Below are 23,347 nucleotides of genomic sequence, written 5' to 3' on the forward strand. Positions count from 1 at the left end.
ACAGATTTTATTTGCTTGAGATGACATTACTTTTCTTTAGAATGCTGTATTTGCTGAATAAAATATTAGCCCATATAGGATTGTGCATTAACTAACATGTGCTGCTTGAACTCCTAATTGTTAAATCTGTATGGTCGCTGTCTTTATGGCAACTTTAAAAATATTTGTAAATGTGTTCCAGTTAGGTAGGTAGTTTTAAGACATCTTACTGGAGAATTTTCTTTATTTAAATTACACACAACACTGAGAGCTGTAGAAACCCCTCTCATTATAATCCTTTGGATTCCAGTTCATAAAGCTACGAGCCAGGAACGTCATCCTGTATAAATCTGCTTGGAACAGAATAAATCATCTTAAATTTGGTTTCGTAAGGCAAAACCTGACAGGAGTAGTCAACTCACCCATGTAATCCAAGGTTTCTTATTATAATAGCCTCATCAATCCACACTGTGAAAATAGATATGGGAAACACAATAAATAACAGGCTAACAAATTGCAACATGTTCTTATTTTGGCAATGGTGGAAGCTGTTAAAGTACTATATAGTATACTCTGTAAAAATACATTTGTTATACCATAACAGTAAAACTGTTTTATTCTTTGAAACGCTGCTGATAGGTTCATGAATATCTGAAATGGAAAAATAAATCTTTGAGTAAAAAATTAAGGTGGTATTTTACTATTAAATTTCTGCACAGATCTTGTGTGCAAATTATGGCATATATGGATAACATCTCTGTAACATCCTGTATTTTGTTGGCTAATCATATACGTATATAGGATCGTATCCTTTCCCATGCCACAGACTTCTCAAGGGAAAACAATTCTGTTAATGAAGCTAAAATGGAGTGAAGTTTCTTATCTGAATGTATTATTGTGGTTCGGACGGTGGGGTTAGTGCTTCCTATGCTGTAGTTTGTGTGTAATAGTTCAGATGTGTCTTCCTGACCTCCTCAACTTCATGTAACTAACTGTGGGAAGCACAGCTTTGTGTCATTCTAGAATGGGTAGTTTTCCTGACTAGGGATAGGAATGTGTACACAGTTAACCAATGAGCTTGGGCTCATTGGTTAACCCTCATGGTTACACGCAACACCCCTCCCTCCCACCACTCTGTATCAGAGGCAGCAGTGCAGGAGGTGGGGGGCAAGAGGCCCCCAGTCTCCCTCTTCTTCCTCCTTTCTTTGTGGTAGGCAGGAGTGGGGAGAGTGCAGGGGGAGCCGGTGCTTGAGGGGAGCACCAGGTCCTGCCTGCCCCTTGCATGTAAATGTGAAACCAAGCATTTCAGTGGCTACACATTTGCAAAAATAAACAAAGGGGATCACCTAGGCATGTGCTCTCTCGATTCCTAACATTAAGTCAAATGGACTAGGATCAATTATTTTTATTTAGGGAAATACAAACTTCAGTCATATTAGCTTCTCCCTGGCCTAAAGTCAGGTTCCTCATGTTTTAATGGCTAATGTGTCAAACAGCAAATAGCTTACAACAAACCCAGCAAGTTTGGACTAAGAGCAAGAAGGCGGAGGTTTGGAAGACTGAACCAAGCAAATGTGACTAGATTTTCTTTTTGGAGTGTTGGGGTTTTTTTGCGACTAACACAGAAGCAGGCTGTCAGCAGATCTCTGCTTTCTTGTGAAATGTGTGGTCAAATTTCAGAAAGTGAATATGAGGCTCTTCTCCCTTTTAAATACAACATCAGTGGATTTGGCCATTTTTCCCCAGAGCACTATGCTTCACTAGTATAGTACTTCCTGTTATCCTGAACAGGCTCTGAAAATGCATCTGCCCCAGGTGAAGTGGCTGTGTCCCTAACAGGTTAATATTTCCTCTTTTGCCTGGTGTTGGGCATGGCAAGTGGGAGTAGCATTTGCTCCCCAGCCACAATCCAAAAGTGAGCCCAAAACCTCTTTGCTCTGTTCTAGCATAACTAGTGAAGGAGAATACTTCTTACCAAGCCTCCAAATACATAAACCAGTGGCTGGCTGATTCTGTTGATGTTTTTAAAGAAGATACAGAGAACTTACTCTCCTAAATGGACTGAATATATCTCACATGACAAAAGAATGCAGTTTAAGAAACCTTTAATCCTCCCAAAAAGTTCAGAGCAATAAGTACAAGTGAAATCTCCAGGAAGCAAATATTTTCTCTGTACTTCATAATCCTAGTGAGTCCAGGTTACAAACCTTCTGGAATAAAAACAAACTTTCCTTCCTGGGGCCTGTCTAACTGGGATTCATACAGTTAAACCAGGAAAACGTGTTTTTTGCATAACCCTGTGGTACTCTACACTTTCTCCAAAGGGGGCTTAACCATGACTTCCTACAAATAGGTTTCTGTATGCCTGTATTAATTGGCTAAACCAACACCCCTTCTGTGCAGAACTTTGTGTCATGACTAATGGCCTTCCCAGCACACCAGGAATTTTGATTTACATGGCCCCCTTTCTATCTTGAATGATGTTGCATGCTGAAATACCACTGCAGTAGCCATGCTTGAGGTTGTGATGGCTCCAGGATAACCATGAGTAGGATCAAAACTACTTTTAAAAGTTATAAAATGTCTTTAAACTGCAGTTTTGGCAGAGGACATTGGGGATCTCAAGTAATACATGCCCCATGAATGTACCAAGTGTCTAGCCACTTGATTAGCTGTTCCATATTATACTACCAAAGACTGTTTCTAACTCTAAACTCACAAAGGAGGAGATTTAACATCTCTATTCTTGTATACAAGGAGCAACTCACATTTTTCAACTGAGTGCTTGCTTGAGTCATGCTCTTTCCAGAAAACACCTGAATAACTCCACTAAGAGAAATGAAAAGTCAGATTTGCTTTCAAGTGCAAATGCCAGGTTTTGTGTCAGATAGCAAGTAATTACTTATTCCTTTTAGCCATAACTAGTTAATTACATTGCTTTTGTCAATTGCTTTGGGTGCCCTTTACTGCTGAGACAGAAATGCATGCAGCAGTGTAGTTTGTCTTGGATCTCCTGGCACTTTTACAAAAAGCAGATAACATTAAAGCATGACTTTTGAAAAGGCTTTAGGAATATATGTGAAAGCATTTGTCTAAATAATTTGGACAACATGAATGGATGCAAGTGCAAACTAATTGCAATTCTCACTACAGAAAATAAATCCTCTAATTTTAAAATCCTTACCTGGGACACTTTAATAGGTAGGCAGAGCTGTACTCTTTGTACAGTTGACACTCTTACTTTAAGTAGGAAAAAATGGTAAGGATTTAATTTAGAGGTGCAGATAATCCTCATCAAAGGGTCTTTGGTAACCATGCAAACTGCAGATTGCTCATTTGAAGGAAAAGCACTGTATAATGGCAACTTGACATGATTATGGTGATTTACTACTTTGAAGTGTGTCCACCATCCTGGACTAACATTTTTAAGCAATCCTGGCAGTATCTTTAGTGGAAGTTGAGAAAATAAGTAACTACAAGAACGGGAAGGAGGAAGTGTAAATGTGGGTGTTTTTTATGGTAACTTTCTAATAGGGTTGCCAGGTGTCCGGTTTCTGCCTGGAGAGTCCGGAAATCATGTCCTTCTGTCCGGTTTAAAAAAAAAACAGAAAATGCCAATATTTTCTGTTTCTGTTGAACAAAAGGCCGGTGGGGCCATTATTTCCCTGCCAGAGGTGGGGGAAATTAAAGGCGCAGCGCACTCTCTCTCTCTCCACCCCCCTCTCCCCCCAACAAACTTTGGGGTTTTTTTCCTCAACCAGTTTTTTCACCCGCTGTGATCAGGATTTTTTGTGAAGGTATCTGGCAAGCCTACTTTCTGAAAAGTACATTTTTCCTTCCAAAGTTAAGTGCCTAAAGTTAAACATCTTAGGCCATATTTGGATGTATAAATGGGACTTTTAAGTAGGAGTTGGGAGGTTATATTACTTCTGTGTCTGGCATTGAGACTGACATTGATAAATTGGAGAGTTGAGAAAAGGGCCCCAAGAATAATTAAAGGGTTAGAAAAAGACCTTTATAACAATGGATTCAAGCAAGTAAATGTATTCATCTTAGCAAACAGAAAGTTAAAAGATGACTGTTGTAGTTGATAAGCATCTACAGAGGGAACAAACATTTGATAATGGATTCTTCAATTCAGCATACAGTAATAACGACATTCAGTGGCTGGAAGCTGAAGATGCAGTGCATGTTTTTACCCTCACTGTTAATTGTTGGAACAATTTATCAGGGCATCTCCATCACTGGCAATTTAAAAATCCAGATTCAATGTCTTTCTAAAACACATGCTGCATTTGAAATAAGAATTGATTTGGGGAAGTCCTATGGCCTATTATGCAGGCAGTCTGACTAATAGTCTCTTTTAGCCTTATCCATCTGTTTAGGCACCCAAATAATAAAGCTGGCTGACTTGGGGGTTTTTTGGTCTTTCAGTTTTGACCTTTAGTCTTTTATTCAGTTTATTTACCAAAGTGTGTGGCTGCTTATTTTTTTAAATGCTTGACGGAATTCCTAGAAGGAGATTTGCACAGTCTTATTGACTAAACATTTTAAGTTAGAGAAATGTCTAGCTTCTGTATTTCAGATTACAGAATTTGTCTTGATAAAAGAAACAGTTGCTGTTTCTCGTCATTTTTAACAGAAATGCTGCTGTCATTTTGTTTACCGTGGGATATAGGGATATTTGCTTATTTTTTTTAAAGAAATCCCATTGCCTTTGTGTTTTAAAGTTTTGTAAGGTTTTAAAAACCAAAGTCCCTTTGCTTCATTAATATAGTTAATCCGGTTCTGTCTGTGCATATTACAGAATTGACAAACATCTGTCAAGAACAGCATAAGAAAAACTCCTATCTAAGTACATGGCATGTTCAGGCTTACCAAGACAAATTGTGAAGATGTAGATTATAGTTCCAGTGAAATACTATTTGGAGATGGCTTTGTAGTGAGGATTGGATCTGAACAAAGCTTTTATTATGGAGTGCATAGCTTCAAAATCCTTGATCACATTTACATTTTCACCAGTTAATGAATGATCTAAGCCTTTGACAAAAGGAATCTGATTCTCTGGGCAAGGTCCATTTTCCCCATGTTAATGTGATACGTCATCAATATTATGCCATCTCGATTTCTTGTGGATTCCCTCCTCCCCCCCCGCCCCCCATGTCTTCCATTATAGGATTCTACATGGGCATGAAGTACCCCAAGCTTCCTTTTTTATATATTATTTTCTTAAAGAACTTCTGTCGCTTTTATTGAGCCAGAACTATTGTCCAAGAAAGCTTTCTTAGTTTGTCTGAACTCCTATCATAAGAAAAGCAATTAGTTCTATTTTCTGAATTGAGAAAAAGTACATAAGCTATATGAAAACCCCAGGTGAGGGGTTTTCCCATACTTCTCATTTGGTTTTTTTAAATGTGTATTTTAAAGATTCCTGAAGTGGTAACTTGCAGACAAGCTTTCTTTTCTGCAGGCTGTTAACTATTTTGATTAGTTAAATGACCTCTTTGTTAAGAGAGCCAACTTCTTAAAGATTATTACTGGTAAACGCTTTACTCAGTATAAACTGCTTGCTTTGGGAACTCTAAGGTTCTTGGCCTCTTCAGAAGTTTAAAGATGCTGAGTTCTGAATACTTCAGCTATCTTTTGTGAGAAGTACAGTATCTTAAGACTTCTTAGCTCTCTGTTGCAGTTTCTGATCTCAAAGGCCATGAACTAATATTGTTCACTCTTCATGGTGTTGTACATTTTTACAGAAGGCGTTTTATCTCCCAGCGCTGCTCTCTAGAATTTTTAGAAGACATAGTGGAATGTGCCAGTGTACGAAGGTACTTTTTCAAAAGCAGCATTAATCTTAACTCGTTGCATGCAAGTCCTCTCCTCCCTCCACCCTCCTCAAAGCTGACTATCTCAGGTCCTGCATGTTAGTGCCGCCATCTGATCATAAGAACACCTACATCTTTCTTTTAGATCACTTAATAACTTTCTTTAATTACAGAACCAAGCACATATCTGGATCTCCAAGACACAGAAGCTTGAAGAAGATGCACTTCATCAAAAATATGAGACAATATGATACAAAAAATAGCAGGTAATATTTATGTAATTTGAGGTCTGATTCTGATACCCTTACTTACATGAGTTAAGTCCTAGTTCATGCAATTGGTCATTTTGAGTTCAGCTGGGCTGTCTACGTGAATAAGTACCAGTTGACATGAGTAAGACTGGCAGATTTGGATCACAAGTAATTACAGTTTACCATACATGAATGTTGGTGTCCGGGAAGTAGGCTGGCTTTGATTCTTGGATACTGCGGTAAATGGGATGTTCATCTGAAATACACTTAGGGCAGGGAAGTATAGAATGAGATTTTTATAAAATGGGTATATTCATCTATTTCTAAGTGTAAAATGTATCCATACAAATTTGCCTGCTGTGAGGGTACAAGCCAACATGGAATCTCAAGTAATCAAGCAGTGTGCCAGTCGGGGAATTGTTTGGATTGAAAAAAAACTTAGTGACTTCAGCTCTTGAACTGGAGAGAATGTATGCCCCCCCCCCCAAAAAAGAAATCTGTTCCCCCCCCCCCCCCCCCCGTGAAACTTGAGTAAATTCTACAGCAGGAGTCTCAAATGCCCAGCCAGCGGGCCATCTACATGCTGGAGCATATTTGCAGTCTGGTCCGGGAGACCTTGCAGCCTGAGGGGTCATGTCTGAACCTGTCCACAAGCCCCACCCTTGCCTCATCCTCTTCCCATTCTTCCCCATGCCACCAGGGGCATGGTCTTGGGGATTACAATGGGGGCCTGGCATGGAAGAGCAGCATCAGTTGACCTGCTCCCCTGGCACTCACTGCCAGGAGGAGTGTGGGGGGGGGGGGAACAACCACTGCCGCCACCCTGTACCAGGCCTCCCCGGTAATCCCTGAGGCTCTGTCCCTTGGTGGATGGGGTGTCACGGGGGGAAGGTGGTGGGAAAGGGCGGGATTTGGGGGCAGGTTCTGGCGGGCAGGTTCCCAGGATGGATTGTGAATATGCCCTAACCCAGGGGTCTCCAAACTTTTCTGCCCGAGGGCCGCATTAACTATCAAACAGCAGTTCGGGGGCCGACTACACACTTGAGGTCCAAATAAAAACCAATCAAAAAATGGATGTTGTTTTTAATTATTTATTTAATATTATTTTATTCAGTTATTATTTAATAACACATTGATACACAACACATGAACACCTGTATTAGTGTGAATGGTGAAATTGTTTCCTGGATGCCAAAATAGCAGACATTTCTGGCTTTAGAAATCACTGTTTGAAATTGGGGGTGGTTCAATATGTTCAGCCTAAGACACTCACACTTGAAGAGATGTGATCGCTCTCCTATCATGCAGGGAATGAGGTGACAATTTGTAACATAGCCTCATGGAACAAGGGGCATGCATTTTAATGGGAAAAGCTGGTTTGAAAGCAGACACGTTATCACTGTGCCACAGCAACCAGACCGCCTCCTGCAATGGGCACCAGCTCCTCAGCCCCGCCCCCGGAGAAGTAGCCCCTCGCTCCTAGCCCCTGAGAAACCACCGTCGGGTTTCCTCCCCTCCGTCCAGCCTCCCGCGATCCTCTGCCGCCGGGTCTGATCCGGAGCCCGCCTTCGAGACCCCCCTTTTTCGCCCGCCCGGCCAAGCGGCACGCGGAGCCGTCCCTGACCTGGGCTACCTGCTGTCCCGTGCGCGCGCTGGGGCCTCGCGCAGCCGCCTGCGAATCCGTTTCTCCCGCTGACACCAATGCTCGGACTCAAGCGCCTCAGGGATAATCTCGCCGGCACGCGGAAGAAGGCGGGGCCAGACAAAAAGGTCTCCACGGGCCGGATGAGAGGGCCTCGTGGGCCGCATCCGGCCCGCGGGCCGTAGTTTGGAGACCCCTGCCCTAACCCATAGATAGCCCACAGGCCAGGAGTTTGAGACCTCTGCTCCACAGCTTGCTTCTATTAATGGTTAAAACTGTAGTTCTTACAGGCTCTCTAATTAGCTCAAGCTATGCTCCAATGGACAGAAGTGTTTTATGTAGGAGCCAAGTATCCCCTATCAATAGAACTCATAGGGATGTAGAGTTGGAAGGGACCTCAAGTAGGGTTGCCAGATGGTTTAATCAAAAACACCAAACAGCCCTCGCAAAAAAAAAACCAGGGGAAAAATTCTGTTTGGGAGGGAGAGAGAAGGAGAGGAGAACAAAGTTGTTGAAGGGGGGGGAAGGACCTTGAGAGTTAAGCAAATAAATAAATAAAACAGCATTAAAACAGCATGGCTCCTTTAAGAAAATTCTTTAGGCTTTTTGCAATGGCTATCTTGTTTTCTTGATGGGAGCCAGAAGGCAGCTTCCCTGCAGAACCAGGTAAGGCGGGAGGATGGAGCCCTGGGGGGGGCGGGGATGGTTGCTGAGTGTGTGTAGAGTTGCCAGGGGTCTGGTATTTTCACCACCTGGCAGGGGAAAAAAATCAGAAAATATCAAACATTTTAAGTGTCAGATATTTTCTGAATTTTTTTTTTTTACCGGACAGGAGGTGAAAATACCAGACTGTCCTGGTCAATACCAGACACTTGGCAACCCTAACTTCAAGAGCTCATCCAGCCAACCCCTTGCATAGAAGCAGAACCAAGTATACTGCGATCCCTGATAAGTGTTTGTCCAATTCTGATTTAAAAAAAAATCCTGTGACAGGGAATTCCACTACCTTCGTTGGAAGCCTATTTCAGTGCTTAACTATCCTTAGTTGCACTTTTTCTATTATCTAATCTAAATCTCTCTTGCTTCAAATTAAGCCATTTTACTTCTTGTTCTACCTTTAGGAGACATGGAGGACAATTGATCACCATCCTCTTTGTAACAGACTTTAACATATTGGAAGGCTGCTGTCAAGTTCCCCCTCAGGCATCTTTTCTCAAAACTAAATCCTCCAGTTTTTTTAGGTTGGGTTTTCTAACCCTTTTAGCTTTTTGTTCTTCTCTGGACTCTCTTCTGTTTGTTCCCATCTCTCTTATAGGGTGGCACCCAAACTAGTTATAATATTTCAGCTGAGGTTTCATCTGTGCTAGTGGGAGAGAGAGCTTCCTGTTTTGTGTTAACAGGAGTGTTGTATGTTCACTTCTGAATATTAGCCTTTTTCGCAACTGCGCCATACTCTTCACTCATTCAGTTAGTATTGCTTTAAAAGAATTTGAAGGGTTTCATAATCACTATCACACAGTCATTTACTTCCCATTTTGTATGTCGGCATATTATTCTCCCCCCCCCCCCCCCCAAGTGTGATATTCTTTATTTAATTGTATTTATTTTATACTGATTCTCTAATTTGTCACGGTCACCCTGAATTCTAATCCTGTCCTCCAAAGTCCTTCCAGCCCCACCCAAAGTGATGTTGTTCACCTGTTTTATAAGCATATCCTCCACTTCATTATCCACATCATCAGTGAAAATATGAAATATCAGATACAAGGCAGATCCTTGCAGGAATCCACTATATATGTCCTACCTCTATGACCGTGAACCACTGATAACTACTGAGTGTGGTTTTTCAGCCTTACTCAGAGTAGTTATCTGGACCACATTTCCCTAATTGACTTAGGAGGGTGTCATGTGGAACTGTGTCAATAGCCTTAAAAATAAAGATACATCTCGCGAACTCCTTTCCCCTCATCCACTAAGCCAGTAACCCAGTCAAAGAAGGAAATTAGGTTGGTTTGGCATGATTTGTTCTCAACATAGCCACGTTGGCTATTACTTAATGCCTAATGGCTGCTGGAGGGGAGGCCTGTTAGAGTGGATTGTTTCCTGACAACAGCAGGTGCTTGGCATAGGTTCTGAATTATAGGCTTGTTATCACTACCTCGGAATGCATGCCTACAAACATTGTTTACAAAATTATCTTTCTATTTTGAAAGTCCACGTACACTGGTTGACTTGTGCTGCTAAACACTCTGAGGGTTCTTGGCTATCCTGAGTACTTAATACACCTGCACTTGATCCTGTGGGGCATCAGCCTTATATGAATGCCCTTCTGTTTGGTGGTGCTTTCTTTAGTATATGTTTCACAACTCTCCTAGGTTGTCTAGAGAAGCCATTTAAGAAAAATCTTGTGTGTGTACGCTTCCTAGGAAGTTACATGTTGACTAGCACAACTGGGCTGTGTCTACACTGGCATGAATTTCCGGAAATGCTTAAAATGGAATACTATTCCGTTTTCAGTTTTTCCGGAAAAGGAGCATCTACATTGGCAGGCTGCTTTTCCGGAAAAGCGTCTGTGGCCAATGTAGACGCGCTTTTCCGGAAAAGAGCCCCAATCGCCATTTTCGCGATCGGGGCTTTTTTCCGGAAAAGACTACTGGGCTGTCTACACTGGCCCTTTTCCGGAACAGTGTTCCGGAATAAGGACTTATGCCCGAGCGGGAGCAGAATAGTTTTTCCGGAATAGCGGCTGATTTTGTACAGTAGAGCATCGTTGCTTTTCCGGAAATTCAAGGGCCAGTGTAGACAGCTCGCAGCTTATTCCAGAAAAGCGGCTGATTTTCCGGAATAAGTGGCCCAGTGTAGACACAGCCCTGATGTTTTATAGCAGCATTGGGCAGCTGGGGTTCTTCCTGTGGCCTGTGCACCCCTTCTTTGCCCTCTTCCCCCCCCCCCCCCACACACACAGCACACACTTCTCATACACTGGGGCACTGGAGCCCCACACTTCCTACTCCCCTCCCTCCCAGCACTTTCAGAGCACCATGAATCAGCTGATTGACACTCCGTCCGTCCCCTCCTCTTTCCCCTCCCTTCTAGAGCTTAAACAGCCTTAAACAGACCAGGTGGAACCCCAGTGGGCCACAGGTTGCCCACTGCTGTTCTATAGCTGCAGAAAACGTTTTTATTTCAGTTCTCTCTTTAATCTTTTCTTCTCTGCTTTCAGGATAGTATTAATCTGTGCTAAACGAACCTTATGTGTGGCTTTTTCTATCCTGCCATATGGGGACAGCTTACGAATCAGGTGAGTCTGTATTTTTAATGCGGTATCTGCACTGCTCTGAAGTATCTAGTCCATCACCATGTATAACAGCCTAATTTATGAAATGAGGGACCTCATAAGTGAGTGTAGCTGTAACATACGATAGCCCATTTTAGTATACCTTGAAACAAGAGAAAATACATATTTTAAATGTGCTCATAAGACTTACTGAAGCAAGCACAAAATTGCAACACAAATTGAATTGTAAAATATAAAAATCAAAATGGTCTGTCAGTTAAAGTACTCAACCAGACTTCAAATAGAGAATCAGTAAAAAGCCCAATGTAACAGATGCAGACCAACTGGCCACAATAGTTTGGTGGATGGTAAATATACAGGCAACTAGAAGAATATTTTTCTGTTCTCTAAGTGACCTGAGCAGGGTCTGCTGGAGAGCAATTAGGTCAAATGCCTGGAGACAATTAAGAACTTGCCAGAAGCAACACGCTAATCGGAGCACCTGCTGCTCATTAAGGACCTGTGGGGCCTAGTTTAAGAGGCCTCAGTTCAGGGGTAGCTTGAAGACCAGACTGGGAGTAAAGAGATGCGCTGTGAGAGAGTGCAAGATTGTGGTCAGGTACTGGGAGGAGTTGGTTGGGGAAAGCTGCAGGTGGAGAAATTACTACTTGCTGCTGCTACCTTTAGGGTCCTCGAGCAGAAGGTGGTCCTGGGTTCCCCCAACTCTCCTTGCACCACTACAGAGGTCACCCTTGAAGGGGAAATTTGGAACTAAAGAGGAGTTCACCCCAGACCCATTTGCCTGGCCTATGATGAGGATGGCTCACTAGGCTGTGACCCTGCTTCTAGTAAAGGGCCAGAGGCTACTTGGAAGGTCACAGCGAGCCTGAGACAAACACTAGCCGCCTAGAAGTGCAGGACCCCCAGGGCAAGGCAGAGGCTTTGCCACACCACACATAATAAAGGGTAAAAGCATATTTAAGCAGACTGAAAAGAATTAGAAGAGCAACTAGAAAACCACACAAAGTAACAGCAAAAATTTGAGGTACATCAGAAGTAGGAAGCCTGCCAAACAATCATAGAAAAAGTGTTTTATGGATCATTTAAAAAATTATTCAGGATAGTTAAGTCCAAAGCTGGTTGCAAAGTGTTTCAAAGAGCAACAAAGTAGCCGATTAAATTCAATGTCGATCAATCCAAAGTAATGTACACTGGAAAACATAATCACAGCTGTGTGTACAAAAGGATAGTGTCTAAATTAGCTGCTCCCACACAGAGATCTTGGGGTCATCATGTAAATATCTCTGAAAACATCTGTGCAATGTCTGTTGCAGCATCCAAAAAGCCAACAATGTTAGGAACCATTAGAAAAGGAACAGAGAGAAGGCAAACCATCATAATGCCATTATACAGATCCATGGTAAACCCACATCTCTAATACTTTATGGAGTTCTGATTGTCCCTTTTCAAAAAATATATATTAGAATTGGAAAAAGTACAGAGAAGGTCAACAAAATGATTGATTATGGAATCGCTTCTGAATGAGGAGAGACTAAAAAGACTGAGACAGTTCAGCTAGAGGAAGAAACGGCTAAGGGGGAAAAGATAAGAGGTCTATAAAATCAAGAATGGTGTGGAGAAAGTGAATGAGAACGTGTTTACCTCTTCATGTAACACACAAGCTAGGGTGACCCAATAAAATGTATAGGCCATGAGCTTCAAAGAAACAGAAGGAAGTACTTCACGCAACATCACTGTCAACTTGTGGAACTCATTGCAAGGGAACGTCATGAAAGCCAAAAGTATAGCTGAGCTCAAATGAGATGAGATTTATGAACAATAGGCCCACAAGTGGCGATTGGCCAAGATGGTTAGGATGCAGCCCCATTCTGCGGGGACTTCCTATTCGTTCCCTCTGATTAATGTTACTAGGCACTGTCGGCAGATAGGCTATCTAGCCCAGTATCCCATTGGTCAAACACAGTACAGGCATTCTTATGTTTTGAGGTGTATGCTTTGGGATTTAAAAGGGCTCTTATTTACCCTGTTCCTGGAGACACACATGCACATGCTTAACTTTCTGTATAAGAAGCCATTTCTGTTATGAGACTATTCATGTGTGCAGAAATACTTTCTTTCTTCTAATGAATGGATCTGTGAGTGGAGTAGGAAACTGAGGTTTGGTGGATCCCAGGCCTAAGACATCTTCCTTGTTGCAAACCAGACATTATAAATAAGGTTGTTAGGCTAGACACCTTTTTTTTAAAAGGTAAGCAGTTATGCCACAGTTTTGGGGGTTTTACACAATATTTGAATGTTTTTATTGAAAACAAGAAGTCAGATTTGCCTCTCCTTCCTCTTTTTGCTGCCATTCTAAAATAGTAACATATATAGTAAAATAGTAAGTCTCCCACTGGAGCTCTGCATTTAAATGCATGTAGTCGATAGCATTAACCAATAAGCTCATTGACTACTCTGTTACATCCCTAGTTTCAGCCGTTTGTTAAGTTGCAGCAAATAGAAACTGCCAGGCCTGATAAGGAAAACTCGATAATTCCATTGGACTGGTCATCCTTGCCTACCTTACTGTATTGTTTGCCAGTGGTTCTCTTCAAGGTTTTGAGAGTGTTGTCAGTGCCCTATTAGCTTTTTTAGTATTGTGATCATGCTGTTAGTTATTTTACGCTTTAAGCTGATGTACCATTGAAGGTAAAGGCAACTGTTATCTTAACTGACCCATGTTTTCTGGGATTTATAACTCAATCATAATAAATACTGTAAGATGCACTTCTTACTTTAAGATCTATAAAGCTCTGAAAATAACATTAGATGCTGAATGTCACTGTGACTTTGCCTACTACCAAGAACTGAAATGTCCATTTATGGCAAACTAAATGCAGTGTATTCTGGAAATGTAAGAAGTGTGTTGAAAATGTATACAATATCATTGCAAATACACTCACATAAGGAATCCTAAATGAGATGAATTAGGAAGATTCATGAAAGAAGCTCTCAGTGGATGTTTGACTTACACAATCTACAGAAAATATTGCATTTACTTTTAATCCACCTTTGCTAAAACAATTGTGTTGTCACTTGTGTCCTGTGCATAATTTATGGAAGAAGGAAACGGATGTTTAGTGGTGGAAATTGCATTGTATGCAAACATACTTTCCATAAAAATAGGCAATGGGAAACTTTTTTCTCACTTGATGGGAAAGCAGCAGGGTCACTTGAAAGAGTTAGATTCGACAGCTGGCTGCTAGAGTACCACTTCTTTCAGGTTTTCTTTGTAAGATGATGGTTTGTCCAATATAACTCTCTTTTTAAAGACTGAGTAGGATATTGCTGTTACTAAAGTGGAGTTCTGCTGGAAATCTCTGTGTACAGTCTGTTCTTTATGAATTGGGGTTCAGGTCAGTAAAGAGTAACTGAAAGGTAAGCTGCTAGTGTAGGGAAACTAGCAATGCAAAACATGTTTGTCACTTGGGTTTGCTACCCAAATCTTGTACATTTGTTAGTGCAGTGTGGGTTGGACTCTTGTGCAGAAAGATTACATATAGCTCAGTTCAGATGATAGTAAACGTAATAATATGGAGTAGAATTAAATATAACCAGTCTCTGTTCTATCTTTTTAGATTGGTTTCTTTTTCTAGTTAAGTGACTCTTATACTGAGTACAGTATTTAAAAAACTAATACTTGAACAGGGGTGCTGGGACAGTTTTTATAGTGGGGATGCTTCAAATAATTGAAACACACTATAAACCCTATATATAATGGAAACCACTTTAGGCCAGGGGCGTGCTGTAGTACCCCTACTTCCAGAACCTATGTGCTTGAAAGGGGGGATGGGAAGACACAGTGGATTTTTTCCAGTGGTGTTAATGCTGGTACTATGGCGTGTCTAGTGTTTACAGTAGAGGAAGTTAGACTTGTAACATGATTTTTTTCTTGTACACTTCCCGCTCTGTCTTCGTTTACAGTGATCTAAAAATAGAAGGGCAGAAACAGCGACATCCTTCTGGTGGGGTTTCAGTCTCTTCAGAGATGGTTCTTGGATTGGAAGGGGTGGAGATTGGAGCTGATGGCAAGGTAAGGAAATACATTCATTAGAAGAAAGAAAGTATCTGTGGGTAGGAGACTGAGGTTTGGTGAGTCTCAGTGTTATTCCCTGCTCTGCCCTATCTGATGGTGAAGTGTGGAAATTAAGTGACTCTCTTACTTGCCCATCCATAAAGTGAGGTTTCCGCTCTCCAGAGATGTTGAAGTTTAACTATTGCTTAAAAGCACTTTGAGATCTGTTCATGAAAGGTATCTTTGGAGGGAGAGAAGCTGCTTCTCCATGTGGGACTAATGGGCCACAGCAGTCTTGCTGAGTCTGGTGAGATTGGTGGGGAGTCCAGTTCATTCTTCCCACTGGCAGAGAACCTGTCTGCTGCTTAAGTTCTCAGAGCAAAGCACTGCTGCTTTGGGGCAGATAGGGGCCCAGTCTTAGATTAGAATATTCGTGTTTAGTTATATTTGGCATGCTGCTAAAATTTTGCTGACAATGCAAGCACTGAAAGAGAAATAGTGACTCCTCAAATGTTTATATTTCTACCAAACCTGAATACAATTCAGTGGGACACAGAAACAGTGCTTCTTGGGCCCCTGGCTTTCTCTTTGTTGAATTTACATAGGCCTGTTGCAACTGTTTGAGGAGCCTCTACTGTTTGCAACAGGATAAATTAGAAAGTATGTGTTTAGCCCAAATGTAGAGGCCTTTCACAGTTCCTCCTACAATTACTAACACTTGTTGTGTCTCTTTAGGTTGTGTCCTATGCAAAGTTCTTGTATCCAACCAATGCCTTCGTTGGCCGCAAAATTGATAGTCACGGTCCTGTTCCTTCATGTCGGTTCAGTGCTTCACGAAGTCTTACAGGCTCAAGACATAAAACTGTAACAGCTAAAGCAATACCATCAGGAACTGAAATAGGTAAAAAATCCATGCGACTTTGTACTGCTTGCATGCAAGGGGAATTGCAATACCTTTGCCTTGTAAGATGCTATAAAAAGGCAAGAATACATTTGCCTGGAGCAAGGTTGGATAACCGTAGGAACTGAAGGCTGTTGGCAAAAAGCCCTTTAGGAAGGATTTGATAAAGCTGAGAATTCTTCAGGAGGCCATTCCCTCAAGCTGTGACCAAAGACTAGTGAAGGAACCAAAAGAGCAGACTAGAGATAACACAGCTTTTACTCCTTTGTGTTTAGAGGCGATGAAGGACTTGTACAATAACCAGTGCTGATCTTTGGAATTGCTATTTCCTTACCTGTTCTGAGTAATCAGTTTGTGTCTCTTGATAGGAAATGTAACTAACACTAGGCTTTGTAGAGAATAGATTAAAAAAAAATTATCTTGGCCTTTAACTTAAGAGTTACTTAAACACTTAGATATGGAAGTGTAAGGAAGAACTCTTCCTTTGCCCTTCCAGCATCACAAGGCCTAACCTAAAGGAACACTGATAAGTGTTATTTCTTAAATTCAGACTAAATATCATAGACTTCATGTATCTAACTAGTTGCCCAAAAGATTTTATTTAAGAATATAAACAAGTGCATTGTGTGTCTGTCATCTGTGAGAGTGCTTTTGCTATTTTCACACATGTAAGTTCAGTTATGCCGGGCTTACATAGAACTGGGCAAGATGTGGCCCAGGGGCTGGATTCGTCCTGTCTGACACTTTGATCTGGCCTATGGACTGCATCTGGCCACTTTCTAGTTGTATCTTGTTTCCTGTGCCACCGAATTTCCAGATGGTGGCTCAGGCAGCAGGATCCTATTTAAATGGCTCACTGTTGCAGCCCTACTCCAGCATGGGCTCACTAGAGCCGTGAGCCCTTTAAATAGCCTCAACAACCCTGGGTTAGATGGGTTCTTTTATGGCTCAGGCATCAAAGATTCTAAGTGAGGAATCTTGATCATGTCTGATAATGGATGAGGTAGCCAGAACTCAGTTGAATTTTCATGCAACAAATTTAAGATTGCATGACTGGCTATTGAAGTGTTCATCTTTCAATTTGCAAAAAGAGCTCCTTTGGAACAATGGAAAGCTATAAATGTGGAATGATATGGATATTGTTTTTAGTCACTTTTCAGGTTATAACAACACTTGGAAACAGTATCATTGTAATGGAATACAATACATACAATAGACATTTGTGTGTCTGGCCAACATGTGTAATCACTTTACTTTGACCCTCCTCTAAACTTAGAATCTCCAGTGCTATGCCCTTTATGGCATCCTTATGCAACACCCTCAAATCAGCTTTACCACAAGAGCTTTCCTTCAGGCCTTTACCCTTGCTGCTTGAATGCTCAGGGAGCAGGAACCTGCTGTGCTTCAAAGCGCCAGAGATGTTCTCTAACAATCTGCTGACTTCAGTGGAACATAAATAGCATGACAATAGAACACCAGGTGCAGCAGAATGCCAGTAGGCCAAAATAACTGGATGCTTTTAACTCGGCAGTGTAAGGACTACTGATGAAAACATCCAGCTGACTCCTCTTCTCCACACAGTATACTTTATGCTCACCACCCTTCTAAAACGTGGAGATGGAGCCATATTCTTTCTTGTGCTCCAGCCCCTTAATGGCAATCTGGAAGTGGCCTTCACAGAATCATCCTGGTAGAACATGCTCCTAGATAAGTGCAGGGTTCTTTTTCTCTTCTGTTTTCACCATGTCCCTTCCTTAGCATAAATAGGAAGGAAAGGGTATAACCAGACTATTGTGCATTCCAGCTACGCTTATCTGTTACAGTAGCCACTAGGAGGCTATTACAAGACAGAACAGAGCAGCTCCAAGACTGCTTTAAGTGCCAGCCAGGTCGCAGGCTGAAGCCAGAATATGGGAGGTGCAAAGAGAAATCCTATTCAACCCTATTGAAATCTTTGACAGTCGCGATTGTCTTCCCACTCTTAATTCTTTTCACTAGAACCCTTGTAATATCCATGGACCAAGTCTACATTATGGATGCAATCTTGGTTCATGGTAGATCTTATGGTTTTTCACATGCAGTACCTCACATATGGTGTGTTACCATTTTTAAACAGCAAAAAAAAAAAATGCAACCATAATGTGCTTGGTTTTTTTTTTTTTTTTTAAAAGCACTTGCCTTTCCTCTCTCGTCACCACCTTCCAAGTACTCTCTTTGTGGTCATAATGCACATTATGTACTGCAGTGTCTCCTAGACCATGAGTAGGTAACCTGTAGTTTCTGCGTTTGCAGACCCAGAATTTGGGGCATTCAGTAACATACTTAAATGAACATTCTCCTACCATTTGCAAATTGCCTCTAATCTTAGAGGTACATCAGGAAACTCTTGCTTAAAGCTATTTATTTCTTACAACTCTTGTTTGTGTTCACTTTCCCCATTCTTTCAGGAAACGAAGTGGGTGAGTTATCAGAGTATAATCCAAATCTCCTGGATGATCCTCAGTGGCCCTGTGGGAAACACAAACGTGTTCTCATCTTTGCATCTTACATGGTGAGAAATTAATATTTTAACCGAGCAGCTGTCTGGCTTTCAGTGCATACTTACTCAGTGCATAAATGCTCAATCTTGGTAAAGAACTTCCTTGGATAAAATTTACCCTGTTTGCTGGATATTTATTGGGAAAACTATATATGGACATAGTAGTGCTCAAGTTCAATGCACAGCTGAGTTTGAACAGTGCCAAACACTATATTAGTAATGTTTCTCAGAGTGCAGTAAAGATCTTGTCTTTAGGGAGATTAAACTTCTGTCTTAGATTCAGTGGTGATGACCCAGATAAGCATAGATTCTTATTACAGTGAATATGCAAGGGATGTATGTTCAGTAATACATCAATTTGTTAATGTGTTCTGAAACAATATTATGGACAAAGGCACATTTTTAAAATGTTGCAGCAAAATGTTGTCTAAATGCAGAGCAATGACCGGTATCCGTAATTTCGGCACAAACTTCATTCTCTGACACCTCTTCGTTGTTATAACCACACAGCCTGCTCACGCTCTTGCCTCTGAATGCTTTGCTGAAGTGGTCTTTCTTCACTTGTCATATAGCCCATGAAATAATAGGGATGTAAATTCCCCTTTAAAAAGTTAACCGGTTAAACAATATAATTTTAATCAGTTAACTGGGGTCCAGATGGCCTGCCACGGGGGGTGGGGCAGCTCCGGACACCCAGGATCCCTCCAGGCCACAGCTAATGCTTACAGGTAACTGGTTAACAACATAACCTTTCACTCCGTAGAAATACTTGGGGGGGGGGGGGGGGGGGAATGTGTATCTATAGGCTTTTCACACTTTTGGAGCATTATATAGACTAACAGCAGATGGATGGCGGTGTGGCCTACAGCAGGCATCTATAACAGCATATAGCATTCCATATTCGCCACTGGCACAATTCTACCATGATCATTTTGTAGGGAACTGGGGGCTGACAGAATTGCTGGGTCCTTAGCAAGCTGGATGGGAGGGGCTCCCATGTTCCTGGAAGGGGTGGGGTTAGGGGCAGTGGGCAGCCAGCTGTCACACTGTGTGGAGCATGCTGCACAGTGCTCTGGCAGCAGTTTTAAAGGGCTCCAAGCCCTAGCTGCTGCTGCAGTAGCAATGGTGGTGGCTGGAGCCCTGCACCCTTTTGAATTGCCGGGCCCAGGGGCAACTCCCATTTCCCACCTACTCCCTCTCCCTCCCAGTGTCCCTGGTAGGGAAGATCTTACGATAAGCAGCCTCACTGACAGCTGAGTTCTAGCTTCATGCTGCCCTCTGCTTATTAAAGGTAAAGCATTCGGTAGTTAATGGAGCCTGTAAATCAGACTCTGAGAAGCTTATACTAGAAAGGGCACCAATCTGTCAGGTCCTGGTTCTGGTTCTGGCTCTGCCTCTGTGACCCTGAACAAGTGGCTGACCCGCCCAGTTGGTTTCACAGTCTGTAAAATGGGAATAATTATCTGTCTTGTAAATTGCTGAGATTTAATAACTTGCAAGCACTAAGTGTGCACTATAGGAGTGCAAAATATTATTAAAGACCTGTTTGTCTTGCCTCTGTTTCAAACAGAGGGTATGTTTGAAGGGCACTGTAATGCATAGAAAACTTTCCTCTTCTGTTTCAGACCACAGTAATAGAATATGTGAAACCCTCAGACCTTAAAAAGGACATGAATGAAACTTTTAAAGAGAAGTTTCCTTACATCAAGTTAACACTGAGCAAAATCAGAAGGTAAGAAACAAGCAGTTGAACAGAATGGGGAGAGAGTCAATGTCCTTTAAGCCTCTTGTACAAGCTCCTTTCCTCTAATACTTGTATTGCATTAAGTATTAATTCTATTAATAGTCTATATGATTAAATTCTGATAATCTCTTATTACCAGTTAAGCTGTCTGTGGGAGGGCAGCCATAACAGAAATGGTTAGGATGCTGGGAATAGTCCTCATGTAACTCAGCCTAAAATGGCTATTTTCAGACTACAATTCCTTCATGGTTAACTTAGTACTGATATAATGTTAGCAAGTTATACCTGGTGAACACTCCTGCACACTATGGATCAAAACGTAAGTGCTCTCCGTCTTTTCTGTAAGTTGTTTGTGCCTCCATCTTTACCACATAGTTATCGGTTTCTATTTGAGTAATAAGAAAATGTGGTCTAAGATTGTTATTGGGGGGGGGGGGAATATAATCCAGGCAACTTCACCTTCAGGTTCTTGTGCATGTCCATTCCAAGTTCGGTGCCTCTGTTCGCCACATGTGTCAGAAGTTTTACCTTTGATACCACCTGTAGGGGGCCTACTCTGGCAAGAAGTAGAAGATTGGGAGAGGTCATTTTCCTCCTGCTCACAAGGGCAAAGAGAGGGCAGGAGGCAAGCCTAGCCCCACAAAGAGCAGCTCACTGACTCCAGGTGAGAGTCGGGCCCCAGACTTGGCTGAGTGGAAAAGCCCTTGCAGGGACGCCCCTGCACAGCACTGGAGTTTGGCACTTGGAAATGCTGTCAATCCTGGAGGCCCTTAGAGCAGCGTAAGATGTATTGTCCCTTATAGCCTTCCACACTGCCTATGGCAGTTCCAAAGTTTAGGGGTAAACCTGCCCTGGGACCATTCCCTCAGTCCCTGTCTGTGTGGCTCTCCTCATCACCTCAAGGACCATCCTACTGGTGCTCACCTGCCACAAGTTACCATGCCCTACATGGTGGGTTGCCACCTGCACAGAACCCTTGATGCCAGTCTCCGGGCACGGTTCCAAAGGCTCAAAGCACCGATTGCAGGCTAGGTGGTGTGGCCAGCAAGAGGCATATCCAGCCATGCAACCCCGGTACCAGGGGCAGGAAATCTGCTCTCCATACAGTCGGCATCCCAAACAAAGTTATTCTAGGCCCCCTGCCAGTGGTCCCATAAGATGATGCCAGGGCTCTCCAAGAGCTCCTAAAGTGGGTGGCCTCTAATCTGGGTTTAGAAACAGGAATTTGAGCAGCCTCCCAACTCGCTCTTTAATGAGCTCAGCTCAGCAGCCCTAGCTAGGATTCCACTCAGCGTATGAAGGTGTAGCCAAAATCTCTAAGACACTTTGGCAAACCCAATATTTGCTTCTCCCAATTTCAACGCAGGTGGAGCATAAGTATGAGGTGTCTGCTAAGGGGTGAGAGTACTTGTATACCCACTCTGCTCCAAACTTGCAGGTAGTTTCAGCAGTGAATGGGCAAAAGAGGCAGGATCAACCTAGTGCCACTCCCAAGAATAAGGAGGCAAAGAAACTAGACCTTTTTGGGAGAAAAGTTTATTCTTCAACGACCCTGCAACTTAGCATGGCACCATCAGGACCTGATAGATTAAAATCATGGCAGCTTGTGACAGTCCATGGCCAAATTTGTTGATTCCCTTGCAGAAGGTCCCAGGCAGGAATTTCAAGTCCTCCTGGGAGGGGACCAAGATGTGGCTAGAGCAGCCTTGCAGGAAGCTTTGGACACTGCTGATTTGGCAGCACAGTCCATGACCTCTGCTATCATGGTGCAGGTGGCAAGGCTCCAATCCTCGAGGCTGTCTGCAAAAGGGCAAAATCTCCCTTTCGATAGTCTGGCCCTGTTTGCAGACCAGACAGATGAGTGCCAGGGTCTCTCTCAGATTACTGGGCCACATGCTGTTATGCACATGTTATGAGAGGCTACAAATGCGGCTGCTCCAGGAGTGGCTAGTGACAGCCTATATCCCGTCTAAGGATCATCTGGACAAGGTGGTCAGTATTCTGCTGGATGTACTCAAGGCACTGCAGTGATGGATCAATCCAGGTATGGTCCCCTAAGGGATACCGTTTGACAACCCCCAATCTTCTGTGTATTTATTGGAAACCTTGGATGGGAAGGAAGTTCACCTCGGATGTGAACACGAGGTACATGGCACCTAGAAGAGTTGATATTGCACATAGTCTTCAAACTTGGGGCACTTTGCAGGGCCTGTGTGGTATTCCTCCCACAGCTGGAAGGCCGTGTGGGCCTAGTGTTGGCGGACAACATGGTCTCCGTGCTCTACATCAGAAGATAGGGAGGAGTGGGCTTTTCAGCCCCCTGCTAAGAGGCGATGCAGCTTTGGGAGTTCTGCATGCACCATGAGATCCATCTGAAGGAATTTCACCTCCCCGGCATTAGAAACACATTGGTGGATTGCCATGGCAAATCCCTTTTACCTCCCTCCTTGTGGTACCACCTTTACTTGGAGGTGTGGGACTCTCCACATGGATTTCTTCACCACAAGGCAAAATGTGAAGGATCATCTATTCTGCTCCCTGTGAAGTCCTGGCAATGGCGCTCTTGCAGATGCTTTTCTCCTGTTTCAGTCAGGTGCGTGCATGCGTGTTCCTGCCCATTCTTCTGGTCAAAAATCAAGAGGGACAAAGCCTGGGTCACCTTGACCGTCCCATATGGCTACGCCAGCATTGGTTCAGCATACTCCTGAACCTTGTCATAGCAACACAGTAGACACTGCTCAGTAGCCAGACCTCCTGTTGCAGGACCACAGTTGTCTCTTGCATCCAGCTACATGTCCCTACACCTCATGGGATGGCTACTGCCTGATTGAATCCAGAAGAGCAGGTGTCTTCTAAGGAAGTGCAGGTGATACTGTTGGGCAGCAGGAAGCACCGTCTAGATTAATGGGATCCCTTGGGCTTCTGGACTTATTTAATGTGCAAGGTTGCCTTGTGGCAATGGCATCAGCCAGGTGAGTGTCAGAGCTGAAAGCCTGGACTTTGGAACCACTGTGCTTTTTTTATTTACATGGTCCAGCTTCGATTCTACCCATTTTTTACTCAAGATGGCATCATCCTTCCATCTTAACGAGATTATTGTCCTCCTGATTTTGTATC

At 42.7% G+C, this 23,347-nt stretch overlaps 1 protein-coding gene across 2 annotated transcripts in view; it reads left to right on the plus strand.

The window, feature by feature from the left end:
- The window catches only part of CABLES2 (Cdk5 and Abl enzyme substrate 2), a 49,481-nt gene that overhangs the window by 19,521 nt on the left and 6,613 nt on the right, over positions 1–23,347 (plus strand). Inside the window, exons 2-8 of one of the 2 annotated variants that reach the window (XM_075901085.1) lie at positions 5,733–5,804; positions 5,975–6,067; positions 10,918–10,995; positions 14,956–15,064; positions 15,782–15,947; positions 18,395–18,498; positions 20,112–20,218. In XM_075901085.1, coding sequence (XP_075757200.1) covers positions 5,733–5,804; positions 5,975–6,067; positions 10,918–10,995; positions 14,956–15,064; positions 15,782–15,947; positions 18,395–18,498; positions 20,112–20,218 — 729 coding nt within the window. The remainder of the gene's footprint in view (positions 1–5,732; positions 5,805–5,974; positions 6,068–10,917; positions 10,996–14,955; positions 15,065–15,781; positions 15,948–18,394; positions 18,499–20,111; positions 20,219–23,347) is intronic. The other variant, XM_075901086.1, reaches the window with a different exon arrangement.

This window comes from Pelodiscus sinensis, chromosome 18 (genome assembly GCF_049634645.1).
Source record: "Pelodiscus sinensis isolate JC-2024 chromosome 18, ASM4963464v1, whole genome shotgun sequence".
NCBI classification, from domain to species: Eukaryota; Metazoa; Chordata; order Testudines; family Trionychidae; genus Pelodiscus; species Pelodiscus sinensis.